At 46.1% G+C, this 15,989-nt stretch overlaps 1 protein-coding gene across 1 annotated transcript in view; it reads right to left on the minus strand.

The window, feature by feature from the left end:
- Nucleotides 1–8,113: 8,113 nt before the first annotated feature.
- TLL2 (tolloid like 2) overlaps nt 8,114–15,989 on the minus strand; it is a 202,912-nt gene continuing 195,036 nt past the window's right edge. The window contains exons 19-21 of the mRNA XM_039482452.1: nt 15,454–15,667; nt 14,362–14,612; nt 8,114–10,561 (exon numbers count right to left, since the gene is read on the minus strand). Of these exons, the coding sequence (XP_039338386.1) occupies nt 10,427–10,561; nt 14,362–14,612; nt 15,454–15,667 (600 nt within the window). The 3' untranslated portion in view covers nt 8,114–10,426. The remainder of the gene's footprint in view (nt 10,562–14,361; nt 14,613–15,453; nt 15,668–15,989) is intronic.

Here is a 15,989-nt window from a genome sequence, read left to right on the forward strand (position 1 = left end):
CTAACACGGCTACCCCTCTGATACTTATTATTGTGGGGATGCTCCTAAGTTCACACCTCTCTGGAAACTAAACACAATTTCCAACGATTGACAGAGTAAACCCGTGGCCACAGGTCCAGGTAGTGCCTGTGCTGGGTGCGCAAGGTGAGGTGGTGGTGGAAGTTGAGGACACAGGCAGTCTCTCTCAGGTACCCCTGTGACAAAGGGGCCACCTGAACATGAGAGAGCAACTCCCATTGACTTTTCCCCTTGAGTGGGAGAACAGAGAGCATGAGAAGTCCACAAGGCTAGTGGCATCTAGCATCTGCAAAGAGGTCTAGCAGGAGACCAGTTCCACACACTCACTCTATATCTACATGGCACACACTGGCAGTGGCGTGTAGGGTATGTGTAGCTACACACCACAGTGAAGAGCAGGCTGCGTCCACATGGCGGTGTGTAGCTACATGCAACAATGAAAGGCTCCAGCAATGGGAGTGGGACAGGCTCTTTCCCCACTGCCTCCCCACTGCTGGAGTCTTTCTGTGTGGTGGGGAAAGACTCTGGCAGCTCCCTGCTGCAATGGGGAAAGGCTCCAGCAGCGGGACACTACTGCTAAAACCAGCAGTGTAGACGTGGGAGGCACTGCTTGGAGAGCCATGGCAGGTATATATCCTAGGGTTCTGGCGTGTCTTGACTCTACTCACCTAAACAGTGTCTCACCATCTACCTTGCTATTTATACCCATGCTAGGGCGGCATGCGGTGTCTGTACCCTACACACCACCATGCGAGTCACACAGTGCAGATGTACCTTTCAAGGTGGAGCACCAGCCATGCCCCAAGGAATCTCAGTGCCCACTTCCATAGCTCCCTTGCAAGGCAGTGCTGTGCCTTAGTGCCACAATCTAGCCCTTTAAATTTACAAAGACATTTTCACAACAAAATATTGGTTGTATTGGCAAGTGGAGGGAATGTCAGATCAAAGATTGTCCCCATAGGTGCTGACTCCGTGTGACTGAAAAAAAATTAATGGGTGTTTAGCACCCTACCGGCAGCCAGCTCCTCCCCCGCCAGCACCTCTTGCCCTCTTTCAACCCTGCCAATCAACTCCTCCCATTCCCTCCCAGCACCTCCCACCCACCGTGATCAGCTGTTCCGTGGTGTGCCGGAGGTGGGGGGAGGGTGTGTAACTGAGTGGGAAGAGGTGGGCAGGAGCAGAGTGGGGTAGGAAGAGGTGGAGGGGGGTTGGGGGCTTGGGGGAAGGAGTGGAATGTGGGTGGGGCCTGGGGTGGACCAGGGGCAGGAAGAGGCAGGGTGGGGTGAGACTTGGGGGAAGGGGTGGGGGCAGAGCGGAGGTTGAGCACCCCTGGGGAAAGGAGGAAGCCAGTGCCTGTGTTTGTCCCAACGGAAATTCTTCATGGGACCTCAGAGTGTATCAGAAATCAGCCCCACTTTAAACTTTCCAGAGGACAGGAATAGTTACAGACCCCTTGTGGCAGTCTGTACCCCTATATTTACCTCTTTTACAAGACTATAATTCATTTTGTACAAAGTCTGCCTTGTGAGGTATCATTTGAAAACTCAATGTGCTGATCATTATTGTCCTGGTAAAATATGTGTGGCAATAGTATATATAAAGTTATGGAATTCTACTGTATGACATTACTGAGACATATTCCAAGTTTAGAAAAGCAGCTATAAATTAGCTCCTTAGAGACAAAAGGCAAATAGACACCTCGGCCAGGTGTCAATGAAATCAAATGGACCAGTACCTGGTTAAGTGGCCATTCTTTGGCAGGAAAAAGGGTGTGAATGAGAAATTTACATCTTGGCAAAGAACAGCTGGTGGTTCCTGTCCCCATAGACTTTGTCTCCTGAACCCCAGCTGGAGATGATTCTCAAAGAAGAAGAAAAACACTCCTGAAGTGATTCCTCCCTTTCGCCCTATTCATGGCAGCCACAATACCTGAGAAACAAAGAAACAGATTTGGACTGAGGGAGGGATCTTGGCAAAAAGGAATCCAGCCAGTAAGGCTGATGAAGCATGTGGTGAGACAGACTTTTGCTTTGTATTCACTTAGCTTTTTAAGTTAGGCATTAGTTGCATTTACTTTTCTTTTCTTGTAACCAGTTCTGACTTCTATGCCTCATTACTGGTAATCACTTTAAATCGAGCTTTCTGTAGTTAATAAACTTTATTGTTTTATCTAAACCAGTGTGCTTGGATTGAAGTGTTTGGGAAACTCACACCAGGAGTGGTTGCTCTCACAGCAAAGCAGTGTACAAGGCTCCCCAGGTTGGAGTACTGAGGGGACACAACTGCTTACCAGTCCAGATTGTACCCTGGGGAATGTCACACCCCTGCAAGCACAGCCCATTTCAGTTGGGCTCTGATCCTGCCGATATGTATGCATGTGCTTGTTTGATTTTGATTTTTTTTAAAGCTTTGGATATTTCTCTTCACATTCCCTCTTAATTTCCAGCTTACCTTCTACGTGCTATAGGTGGTGCAGGACTTCAGGGAATTCAGAAGTGTGCTAATGAAGAAGAGTGTCCAAGCAATCTCCTTCGAGATGCTCCCTGTTTTGAGAGCAAATGAAGATACAAGGCCAAAGATTCTGGAAGTGAAGTGCTGGCTAGGTAAGTGGAGGAGGGTAGAGGGTTTGGGTTTTGTGGAACATTGGTCCACCTTCTACAGGGAGAAGAGGCTGTGTAGTTTGGATGGCCTCCACCTCAGCAGAAGGGAGACCAATCTTCTCAGGTACTGGCTGGCTAGAGTAGTCAGAAGGGTGTTAAACTAACAACAAAAGGTGAGGATAAAAAGAGGAAAGTTGTGAGCACTTACTTAGCACAAAATCTATATTTTGAGAACAAAATTAATCAAAGAACCAAAGGACACAGTGAAGAAATTCTTGAATTGCTTATACACCAATGCTAGGAGCATGGGTAACAGTCAAAAGGCATTGGAATTGCTCATTTATGAGCAGAAATTCAATCTAGTTGGTTTTACTGAAACCTGGTGGAATGGTTTTCATGACTGGAATGCTGAAAATCACTGGTTATAACCTATTTAGGAAGGACTGAGTGGGCAAAGGGGGAAGAGGAGTGGCATGGTATATAAAAAAATGGCATTACTTGTTTCCAAGTCACTGACAACTCAGAAGAAAATCATCTTGAATGCTTACAGATCAGTGTCTTAACAGAGAAAGGACAGGGTATTAATTGGTGTCTGCTATAGGCCATCAAATCACACTAGGGAACAGGATGACCAGCTCCTTACACTCCTATCTGTAATGTGTAAGAAAAAAAGCAGCATTAATATGGGGACTTCAGTTTTTTCAATTTATGCTGCCAGTACTAAAACATCCTCAGAATTTCTTAATGATATGGATGACAATTTCCTAACTCAAAAAATGTTGCATACAACATGGAGGAATTCTATATTAGACTCTCAACTTGACAGATAAAGAGGAACTGATCACAGAACTAAAAATTAATGGTAGCTTAGATACAGGTGCTCATGACTTGATCGCATTTAGAATATGCAAGCCGAATAAAGTTCAGGCCAGTCATATATATAGCTGGTGCTTTAAAAGGGCCAATTTTACAAAGCTGAAAACAATTATGAGCCAAATCAGAGGGGAGGAAGAATTTAATCAGAAAAATGTGAATGATAATTGGAAACCATTTAAGAAAAATCTTTATAGATGCCCAAAAAACTACAGTCCCACAATTGAGGAAGAAGGTCATGCCGGTTAAGAAAAACAGCCTGGTTTAGAATGAGAAGTAAAGGCAGGTGTGTGTGTGTATATATATATATATATATATAGTGATGGGGCAAGGCCAGATGGCTACAGTAAAGTAGTAAGGAACAGGTATGTTAGCCCCAGTCTAACCAAATCCCTGGTACCATGGTAACCAAATGGCAGTTGCTCCAGGTTAATCAAGACACCTGGGGCCAATTAAGATCTTTCTAGAAGGCAGTGGAGAGAGCTACATTGATTGGGCCACCTGAAGCCAATCAAGGGCTGGCTGGAACTAGTTAAAAGCCTCCCAGTTAGTCAGTGAGTTTTGGGTGTGAGGAGCTGGGAGCAAGAGGTGCAAGGAGCTGAGAGTGAGCGGGTGAGGGTGTGCTGCTGGAGGATTGAGGAGTACAAGCATTATCAGACACCAGAAGGAAGGTTATGTGGTGAGGATAAAGAAGGTGTTTGGAGGAGGCCATGGGAAAGTAGCCCAGGGAGTTGTAGCTGTCATGCAGCTGTTACAGGAGCACTATAGACAGCTGCGATCCACAGGGCCCTGGGCTGGAACCCAGAGTAGAGGGCGGGCCCGGGTTCCTCCAAAACCTCCCAACTCCTGATCAGACACAGGAGGAGTTGACCCAGACTGTGGGTTCCACCAGAGGGGAAGATCACTGAGATGAGCAAATCCGCCAATAAGCGCAGGACCCACCAAAGTAGAGGAGGAACTTTGTCACAATATATATATATATATATATATGTAACAAATGAAATAAAGGGGAAGTTGATAGTAATGAATATAAATCAGAAGCTAGGAATTGTAGAAAATTAATAAGAGAAGCCAAGGGTCACAAGGAGAAATCTATGGCCAGCAGAGTTAAGGGCAATAAGGAAGAGTTTTTAACAATATTAGGAACAAAGAGAATCCTGACAAAAGTATTTGTCCATTACTAGATGAAAATGGTAATGATAATGCAGAAAATGAAAAAGTGTTCAATAAATATTTCTATTCTGGGGGGGGGGGGGAACAAATGATGATGTAGTCATATCATATGATAACACTTTTTCCCATTCCACTAGTATCTCAGGAGGATGTTAAACAGCAACTGCTAAAGTTAGACATTTTAAAATCAGCACATCCAGATAACTTGCATCCAAGAGTTTTAAAAGAGCTGTCTGAGGAGTTCACTGGACTTGGGAATTTGCCTTGACTTTTTTTCAGCCGCTTTCAAATATTGATTTTGAGTAAGTCTTGGAAAACTGGGGAAGTTCTAGAAAACTGGAAGAAAGCTAATGTTGTGCCAATTTTTAAAAAGGGTAAATATAATGACCCAAGTGATTATAGACCTGTCAGTCTAACATCAATCCCAAGCAAGATAATGGGATGGTTAATACCAGGAGTTGATTAATAAAAATCTAAAAAAGGTTAATGTAATTAATCCCAATCAACATTATCTTATGGAAAAGTGATCTTCTCAAACTAACTTGATTTTATTTTGCTGAGATTACAGCTTTGTTTGATAAAGGTAATAGTGTTGACGTAAGCATTTGACTTGGTATTGCACAACATTCTGATTAAAAAAACAGATTGATATATATTTAACATATCCTATATTAAATGGATTAATAACTGGCTAAGTGATGGATCTCAAAATATAACTGTAAATGGACAATGATAATTGAGTGGGCGTGTTTTTAGTGGGGTCCTGCAGGTATCGGTTGTTGGCCCTATGCTATTTAACATTGTTATCAATGACCTGGAAGAAAACTTAGGGCAGGTCTACACTAAGGGCGGGGGTCGAACTAGGGTACGCAAGTTCAGCTACGTGAATAGCGTAGCTGAATTCGAAGTACCCTAGTTCGAACTACTCACCCGTCCAGACGCCGCGGAATCGAAGTCCGCGGCTCCAAGGTCGACTCCGCCACCGCCTTTTGCAGTGGTGGAGTACCGGAGTCGACCGCGGCGCTTCCGGAGTTCGAACTATCGCGTCCAGATTAGACGCGATAGTTTGAACTCCGAGAAGTCGAACTCACCGCTTCGACCCGGCTGGTAAGTGTAGACTAGCCCTTATAATTATCACTGATGAAGTTTGGAGGAGAGGTAAATAATGAAGAGGACAGGTCACTGATACAGAGCAATCTGGATTGCTTGGTAAATTGGGCCCAAGCAAACAATATATGTTTCAAAAATATGGTTAAATGTAAATGTATACATCTAGGAACAAATAATGTAGGCCACATTTACAGGCTGGGGGACTCTATCCTGGGAAGCAGTGACTCTGAAAAAGATTTGGGAGTTGTGGTGGATAATCAGCTCAACGTTCGCTCCCAGTAGCCAAAAGAGCTAATGCGATCCTTGGAGGTACAAACCAGGGAATCTTGAGTAGGAGTAGAGAGGTTATTTTACTTCTGTTTGACACTGGTGTGACCGCCGCTGTAACAGTGTGTCCAGTTCTGGTGTCCACAATTAAAGAAGGATGTTGATGAATTACAGATGGTTCAGAGAAGAGCCATGCAAATGATGAAATGATTAGAAAACCTGCCTTATAGTGAAAGACTGATGGAGCTGAATATTTTTAGCTTAGGAAAGAGAAAGTTAAGGGGCGACTTGATCACAGTTTATAGCTACCTACATAGGGAACAAATATTTGAAAAAATATTGGATTGCTCTTCAAGCTAGCAGAGAAAGTTATAATATGATCCAATGGCTGGAAGCTGAAGCTAGACAAATTCAAACTGGAAATAGGTGTAAATTTTTAACAGTGAGGGTAATTATCCATTGGAACAACTTAGCAAGGGTCAATGGCTATTAGCCAAGGTGGTCAGGGATGCAACCCTATGCTCTGGGTGTCCCTAAATTCTCTGACTGTTAGATGCTGGGAGTATACAACAGGAGATGGCTCACTCAATAATTGCCCTTTTCTGTTCATTCCCTCTGAAACCTCTGGCACTGGCCTCTATCAGGAGACAGGATACTGGGCTAGATCGACCATTGGTCTGACCCAGTATGGCCGTTTTTATGTTCTTATATTTGAAAGTGGCTGAAGAAGAGTCAAGGCAAATTCCCAAGTCCTGTGAAGTGTTGAGTGGACATGACACGGCATTTTAGTCTTTAAATGAGCAGAGGTGTAGACGTTTATACAAGGAGGAGCTTTGTCTGGCATGTTCCTTAGGAAATGGAGGGGGACAGAAGGCAGCTGGGTAGCAGATACAGGAGGAAAACGATTTTTGATTATAAGCGCTGACTGGCTACTGACCACCGTGCTGCCCTAGGAGAGGAACCTGTTTTGCCTGTTTGCGGAGTGGAGAAGAATCATCTCAAGGCACTAAATACAGGGGTAACATTTCATGGTAACCTTGCTTAGCACTGTGCCTGGGTTGTTTTCCCTATGTGCTGCCACCTTCCCTGAGGAAAGGGCTGTGTGTATAAAAGAGGGTTGCCTTGTCTTCATCTTGCTCTCCCGTGTGTCAGAGCTCCGCAGGCAAATGCCCTGCCTCAAGAATAGCTTGGTTTAGTTATCTTTATCCTGGGTACTGGGTGTCAATGGTTGTATTCTGGCGGTGACTCTTTGGGTGATCAGGCCTCTTTCCCCACCCCTTCAAAGCCACTCACGGACTAAAACCTCTGGATCCAATACTGAATGTGCAAGAGGCATACTGGTGCAATGCTTAAGAGAGGGGGCAGCTGTGTTTTGGACCAGCTGCCTACCTTCTACTTTGAGCCCTGCAGCCTTTCAACTGCCCTCATTAATTTGAAAAATTTAGTAATACTTTTAACATTCAAATTCAGCTTTGTTTCAGAAACTGAAGAAGGTATATCCCAATGTGGTGTGACCCAATACCCAGGTGCGACCACTGGAACTGAAATAATTGTTGACAGAGTGACCGTTGTATTAGAGAACTTACCCCAGGCCAGAAAGGGCCATATGCCCGGGCATGCACACAATGTATAACTGAATTTTGAGAGATCATTCTGGGCACAAACACATTTCAGATTATTCTTCCCCTCTGACTTTTTAAAAATGGACTTTATTTCATGAAATTTAAAACTACATAAAGACCAAAATATGTATACACTTTAAAGAGTCGGACTTTTTTTTTTTTTAAAAGGAACCTTTTAGGCATATAGAATTATTGACTGTAAGCCCAGTCAAGACAGAATGGATAGAAAATTTTGCACGCATCCTTGGTGAAAGCACAGAGTAAACCAGTTGCTAATAAACTGTAACACAAAACACCTATTTGAATGCTAACAAATGTAGCAAATTGGTCAAACCACATTGCAAACTTTTGCAATGAATCAGAATATACATCCAATGTCCAAGAAAAATCAGAAATGATGCTAAAAGGTGAAGTGAAAATACGTAATTTCAAAGGAAGCTTCTAAAGTAACTTTTCCCTCTCCAGCCAGACTTCACTCCAACCAGAGAGGCGCTATAGTATGAATTTCGGCCTGCAATGCAATTCACGACTTTGATTCTATTTTGCTAGAAGCAGAGATTATATTCCTGGCCCTGAGTTCTTTACTCATGCAACAGGCTCCAGTGTACCACAGTGAGAGATCACATACCTTGTCTTAAGCTTGCAAGAAAAGGCCACAAATAAACTTTGAAGAGAAACAAAGCAGATCTAAAAAAACAAGCACTAAGTAATATGGTTTCAAATGGCCTGTAGAAAAGCTATGGTCAATGATACAGTATCGTTCACACTACACTGTGTAAGGCTTACACTACTGGTCTTTTACATGCATTTATTTTTATATATATTGTATATATATTACTTTGCTTTTCTTGTTTTCAGCAAGAAAATATTTTCATGCATTTGCTTCACCTCCGTATTCACAATACTTGGACACCTACTTCATTTAAGAACTTTTGCAGGGGTGGCATTTTGTTTATAACACATTTGGAAACAAACCTGTCCCCCAAGAACACTTTTGTGCCTGGCATTTGACACCAGGCTGCGCTTACTAGAGTTCACACCTAGTGAAAGGGCTTCTCTCTGTAGCCTAACAGTACATTGGTTATGTAAACATATTAATCATTCAATTATAAATACTTCATTAAAGCTAACATACCACAGCTTTTAGCTGTAATGCCCACGTGTGTGTTTTAAGGAAATGCCATTCATGATCAACTCTTTACTAGTCTACAGCAGGATGCTTTACAATGGTTTGTTAAAAGGCTCAGTTTCTCTCTGAAAGAAGTGCCAAATGGCTAGTTAATTCTCCAAACCCATGGCTCGATCGCTGGTTAACCCAGTGGCTGCCATGTACATCGTTATTTTTCCAGTTGTCAGATCTAGATCTCAGTGTGCTTTAACCAAAATTAAAGCAGCATCAGTAACAGAGGCACAGCAAGGTTAAGGGACCTGCTTAATGTCATACAGCAACTCAAGTGGAAACAGAAGCCAGCTGACCGCCGACTTCCCAGCCAACACGCTCAGTCTGTTCACTAGAGTGTCCATGCATTTGACATGTTGCCAGAGTTGTGTGGGGTTGAGTGTTTCTTTGTGCTACAAGTTCTCTGCCTTGGGTCAGTTGGATCACCAGCAGGGCAGGTGTTGAGTAGTTCTTGAATTCTCCTACCTTGTGTTTCAAGAGAATCAAGAAAACTGGCTGGACGCTGACAAGTTAATCACACAGAACAATGAGTCAGCGAGGGGAGTCCTTGGAAAGCACCACAGGTGGAAAGAGAAATAGAGAACTCAGAAGCAGAGGTGATATTATAAAGAAGCAATAATTTAGCGGAGGAGGAAGGGAAGGAAATCTGTGCAATAAAACCATCCTGCGTAATCAGGCGTTTTGCAAGCAAAGACGGGGTGGGGAGAAGTGTTCTTATTTAAGAACATAGGGATTGGTAGACAGGCCAGGACAGGGAGCCACCTAGTCTGGAATCCTGTGGGGGAAGATTGCTTCCCGACTCTGGCTAGCGAGCAGCTGGTGCAAGGAAGGTCTGGGTTGATATCCTTCCAAATTTTTATCCTAGCTAATGCCACAGCAGTTGCTATTAGTCACAGCCTTAGTCCTTAGCCATCATTGCAGAGTGCTTCTGTTATGACACATACCCTGTGGGGTTTCTGCACCTGTGGCGCTGTGGACTTCCTGTTGAACATGGTGCAATTAGCTAGCAGTCTTACAGTGGCCGTGTGTCACCTTTACACACAGGCAGAATAACCAAAACAATAAATAAAAATGAATCTGGCTATCTGGAGTCACAACTGTGTGGTTTTCCACTTATTGCACAGAGCAGTTCGAGCTGGTGAGGAAGGGGTAGGTAGGCAGCCCCATGTTCCTTTAAGGCCATCCCATTTGGTGGCTATCCACGTCGTCTGTTTCACAGTAGGATGTGCTAAGACAGCTACTGTGTATGCTACTTACTAAGAGCCACCCCAACCGGGAGGATGCAATAGACTAAGGCTTCTTCCAGTTCAAACTCTTTCTTCATTCAGCCCAGTGGCCAGGTGCGCAAAAATACCAAGTTGATGCCCTGGCAGTCACAATTAGGAGAAAATACTGGGTCCTGGGTATGTTAGCGAGAGAGGGTCATGCTAGTAATTTCAAAGGCAAGCCTTCAGGACTGCATTCAGTTTTAGTTAGAGAAAAATACTGTGCATTGCTTTAGGTCAGGCGCCCAGGAGTTTAAAAACAATCCCAGGTAGATGTCTCACTCCTCCACCTGGGAACGTCTATGAGGAACATCCAAGCTACTTTCTCATGTGCAGCGCGTCCTGAAATTTGGTACTCGTGTATCGGGCATGAAAGCCTTTCTTATTGATGGTGTCATCCGTATGGAATCGGATCATGATGGAATCCCCCGCAGAGTAGATTTCTTCTAGGGGCTGCAGGAGGGAAAACAAAACACTGGTCAGTCTACATGACAAGTAACTGTTCTCACCAGGACCAGAGGGTCTGAGGTCAAAGCCCTTGTGCTTACGCAGCAGGTCTGATGGGCAAGCGTTAGACCAGGGGTCGGCAACTTTTCAGAAGTGGTGTGCCAAGTCTTTATTCATTTACTCTAATTTAAGGTTTCGCGTGCTGGTAATACATTTTAAGGTTCTTAGAATGTCTCTTTCTATAAGTCTATAATATATAATTAACTATTGTTGTATGTAAAGTAAATAAGGTTTTTAAAATGTTGAGGAAGCTTCATTTAAAATTAAATAAAATGCAGAGCCCCCCGGACCAGTGGCCAGGACCCAGGCAGTGTGAGTGCCACTGAAAATCAGCTTGCGTGCCACATTCAGCACCCATGCCATAGGTTGCCTACACCTGCGTTAGACCCAAATGCAGAATGTTTCATTCCCTTCTGCCCTGCTCGCATTTCCCAGGCACTTTATAAAATGCCAAGAGGCATCTTATTTGATGGCTAGAAGGAAGAATCCCATGCACCACTACAGGCTGGGGAGTGACTGGCTAAGCAGCAGTTCTGCAGAAAAGGATGTGGGGATTACAGTGGATGAGAAGCCGGATATGAGGCAGCAGTGTGCCCTTGTTGCCAGGAAGGCTAACGACATATTGGGCTGCATTAGTAGGAGCATTGCCAGCAGACTGAGGGAAGTGATTATTCCCCTCTATTCGGCACTGGTGAGGCCACATCTGGAGTATTGCGTTCAGTTTTGGGCCCCCGCCCCACTACAAAAAGGATGTGGACAAATTGGAGAGAGTCCAACGGAGGGCAACAAAAATGATCAGGGGGCTGGTGCACATGACTTACGAGGAGAGGCTGAGGGAACTGGGCTTGTTTAGTCTGCAGAAGAGAAGAGTGAGGGGGGATTTGATAGCAGCCTCCAACTATCTGAAGGGGGATTCCAAAGAGGATGGAGCTCGGCTGCTCTCAGTGGTGGCAGATGACAGAACAACAGGGCCGCCCAGAGGGGGGAGCAAGAGGGGCACTTTGCCCCGGACCCCACAGGGGCCCCCACGAGAATTTTTCGGGGTCCCTGGAGCAGGGTCCTTCACTCGCTCCGGGGGGCCTGGAAAACTCATGCGGGGCCGGGCCCAAGAGCTTCTTCCGCTCCCGGTCTTCGCCAGCAGGGGGTCCTTCCGCTCCGGGGCGGAAGGACCCCCCGCCGGCGAATTACCGCGGAAGCGGGACCCGCCGCCGAAGTGCAGCCCAGTCTTTGGCGGTAATTCGGCAACGGGGGGCCCTTCCGTTCCAGGACCCACCGCTGAAGTGCCCCGAAGACCCGCGGTGGGGGCCCCCCGCCACCGAATTACCGCCGAAGACCGGGCTGCACTTCGGAGGCGGGTCCCGCTTCGGCGGTAATTCGGCGGGGGGGGGGCCCACCGCGGGTCTTTGGGGCACTTCAGTGGCGGGTCCCGTTACGGAAGGGCACCCTGCCGCCGAAGACCCCAGGCCCCCGGAATCCTCTGGGTGGCCCTGCAGAACAAGGAGCAAGTTGAAGTGGGGGAGGTCTAGGTTGGATATTAGGAAACACTATTTCACTAGGAGAGTGGTGAAGCACTGGAATGGGTTACCTAGAGAGGTGGTGGAATCTCCTTCCTTAGAGGTTTTTAAGGTCAGGTTTGACAAAGCCCTGGCTGAGATGATTTAGTTGGTGTTGGTCCTGCTTTGAGCAGGGGGTTGGATTAGATGACCTCCTGAGGTCTTTTCCAACCCTAATCTTCTATGATTCTAAGTGCAGGTGCCAGCTTTCATTACTTGAGAGGTTGATGGCCTGTACTGATATACAGCATTGACGGAGTGTTTTAGGGAGGCTTGCACAATGCACGCCCCCTCAATGTGGGCTCTATCCCCCTCTAGTGGCTGCTGGGCCACAGGAGTTGATGAGTCAGCTGAAGCTAATGAACCAGCATTTTTCAGCTCAGGCAGCAGAGGCTCATGCTCTTAGATCATAACACAAGAACTAGTGGTCACCAAATGAAATTAATGGGCAGCAGGTTTAAAACAAACAAAAGGAAGTATCTCTTCAGACAACACACAGTCAACCTGGTTAACTTCTTGCCAGAGGATGTTGTGAAGGCCAAGACTATAACAGGGTTCAAAAAGAACTAGATACGTTCATGGAGGATAGGTCCATCAATGGCTATTAGCCAGGATGAGCAGGGATGGTGTCCCTAGCCTCTGTTTGCCAGAAGCTGGAAATGGGTGACAGTGGGTGGATCACTTGATGATTGCCTGTTCTGTAATCATCTGGGGCACTGGCATTGGCCACTGTCAGAAGACAGGATACTAGGCTGGATGAACCTTTAGTCTGACCCAGTATGGCTGTTCTTATGTTAAGTGGTGCCAGGTTCAGTCCCTGCTGCTGACAATCCTCCTCGGGGCATGGTGGTACAAGCGGTGGCCCAACATGGGGCCTCTGGATGGGGATTAGACTTGCATTGCTGCTGTCCATGTGACTCAGCTCCTTTCTGCACAGAGGATCTCCACAGGCAGAGGGTATTTCAGCCACCATGACCTACGCAGCTCTTGGCATTATTGCTAAGGTTGGCAGGAAGGGGGCTCAAAGGTGGTACTGTGACACAGATACCCCATGCCTTGGGAACTGTAGTGAATTCTAACATTCCCTTGATGCCCTTGATAGATACTTCAGAGGTGAATTCTCTGCTTTCAGTCCATGCAATCCCATTAAACTCAATGTAGTTTCCCAACATGCAAGGCACCGTGGCCGAAAGGCACAAAGTCACCGCATGTGCAGTTCTACAGACCCTCTGCAGCCCTGCCTCCAGCTTCCCTGCCAGTTATTTCCAAGTAAAAGTTGCCTCTTTACCTGGCTGTCCACATGCCTCTCTTCTCCCCCAGGTGCTGTCCTTCCCTGTGAGGCCATGTGCATTGTTCACTATCTAATGTTTTTATGCCATGCTATCCCAGCTCCTAGGCTGGGACCCATTTAAAATGCACCGTTGGGAGGATTTGACCAATTATATTTTAATAGCTTCATTAAAATAGGCAGGTGAAATCATCCCAAGGGTGCATTTTAAATGGGGCCCGGCCTAGGTGCTGGGATAGCATTGCATAAAAACATTAGCTAGCAGTCAATGCAATTCCATCATGAGTCAATTCCAGACAGATGAGACCTCATGAGCGTTCATAGTGCTGAGCCTCTGGATGGATTAACAGCAGGGGAAATTGAACCTGGGACCTCTGGATCAAACCCCACAATCCTCTTCTACCTGTAGCTGGCTCTTCCATCTCCACATATTGTCCAGCCACCCTCGAGGGGGACAGAGCCCTATCCTGAGTGGGTGTGGGTTACGTATGCAAGCGGATTCCATCCTCTTCCCCTCTTTTCGTTGTGTGGCCTCAACGTACTTTGGCACCTTATTCTGCTACACAGAGGCCAAGGATTAAATGGGTTGCTGGAGGCTGAGCTCCTTACCCCTAGACAGCAGTCTCCCTCCAGGTCAGGGCTCAGGCACACTGGCTGGGCAGCCCACACCCCCAGCATCACCAGTCCAGCACAGTGAATAGATTAAGTTGCAGGTACCTCTGCTGGTGTCTGGTGACAACTACAGGCAGGTGGGTGAAACAGAACACAAGGGATGCTCTTAGCCAGTTCAGGGCAGCTGGTAACGACTTTGTTGTCTGACTCGAAAGAGGGTGGATCATGTCCGCAGTGCATCCCTTTTCCCTGGATACAGCTACGTCTAAGAAATTAACCTCTCCATGGCTTACCCCTGAGCCACAGAAGCGTCCCAGGCGGGGTGCGGTGCTGTCATAGCCGTCGTAGATCTCCATGTAGTCATAGCCGCAGTCGGCCTCCTCCTCTAGTTCAAACGTCTGAAATATTAATTCGACTCCGTAGCCATCTTCCGCCACAATAACCCAGTCGCAGTTGGACTGGCCTGGGTAATTGTTATCCCCAAACTGGGCATGGGAATACAGCTCTTTAGTTCGTACGTCAGCCTTCAGGCGCCCGCCGCACTCTGGAGCAAAGAGACAGCACGTTGTATAGCCTTCCTGAATATCCCCACTGCTCAACATGGCCTAGACATCTCCTTCCAGCGTCGCCCAGTGGGGAGAGTTGGGGAGTGCTTGTCAAAGAGGCACATGTAACAGTGAGGGAAAACCGATTGCCAAGGGATGTGGTAAAATCTCCAGTCATCTGGAGCCTCTGACTAAGAGGTTATTGTGCTCTAGATCAACAGAGAGATCAGTAGGTGAAGATCTATGGTCTGTGCGGGTCAGACCAGATTATCATGAGGAGCCCTTCTGGCCTTAAAACCTAGGGAGTTGGCTACACGGGGAAAATTACCACCACAACTGTATGGGTATAATTATATTGGCATATACCGGTAAAACTCCCCATGGGGACACTTACCCTGAAATAAGAGCACTTTTTCCTGGTTTAGTTTATGTTGCTTTGAGAGTAGTATAAGCTAAATAAGGGGGAAAACACTCTTATTCCAGGATAAGAGTATCCATATGTAGATTATTACTGGCTATAGCTAGGCTGGTAATTCTCCCCATGCAGACAGCACGTAGGAAGCTAGAGGTTAGAACAGGCAAGTCCCATACAGGTAGGGGATGGTTGGCATGAATGGTACAATGCAATGGATGCTCCAGTTGCTTGTTGGCGTAGTCTGTATTTGCTGGTTAACCCTCAGATTGGGTCATTTCTTTGGGAACAACTTTATGGTGACCTGTCTAGTCTTATGTGAATGGGAGCCGTCTGATTTTGGGGGTCTCTCTTGCCCTAGCAATATACACTGTAAGAGTTGCAGCCTTCCCAGTATCATTGAAGTAGCAGCAGAAAACCCAGTTTACCTGTGCTATGCTTTGCCTGGAAGCCTTTTCTTTGCACAGATGCATCAGAGTAAAACCTGAGGAACATCTTGTTAGTAGATGCCACCACCGGATCCGGTTTCTTGCTGCCACAGAAGCGGCCAAGGATGGGCGACTTGCTGTTGGGGCCGTCATACATTTCCAAGTGGTCGTAGGCACACTCCTGGTGCTGCTCAATCTCAAACTCACTGAACGTCTACAACGCAAGAATCAACAGTGAGAATTAGACCTCTCCAGAGACATGAAAGAAACTGGCACTCCTCTGACAGTATTTAACACAGGATGTAGGGCAAAGCAGGATATACCAGGAGAAACGATGCCAAGACTGTATGGTGTTTCTCTCCCCTTGTAGCACCCAGTCAGACACATACAAGAGCAGAGTTACTTGCTTTTCTGGAAAGAGCATAAACAGAATTAATGCCTGATTGCATGGGTGAATGTGGATGTGGGGCTGTGAATAATCTGGTGGTTTTTGAGAACCGTGTTATATATTCTATTACCTCCCCAACAAATACATT

The sequence above is a fragment of the Mauremys reevesii genome, linkage group 7 (assembly GCF_016161935.1).
Source record: "Mauremys reevesii isolate NIE-2019 linkage group 7, ASM1616193v1, whole genome shotgun sequence".
Classification (NCBI taxonomy): domain Eukaryota; kingdom Metazoa; phylum Chordata; order Testudines; family Geoemydidae; genus Mauremys; species Mauremys reevesii.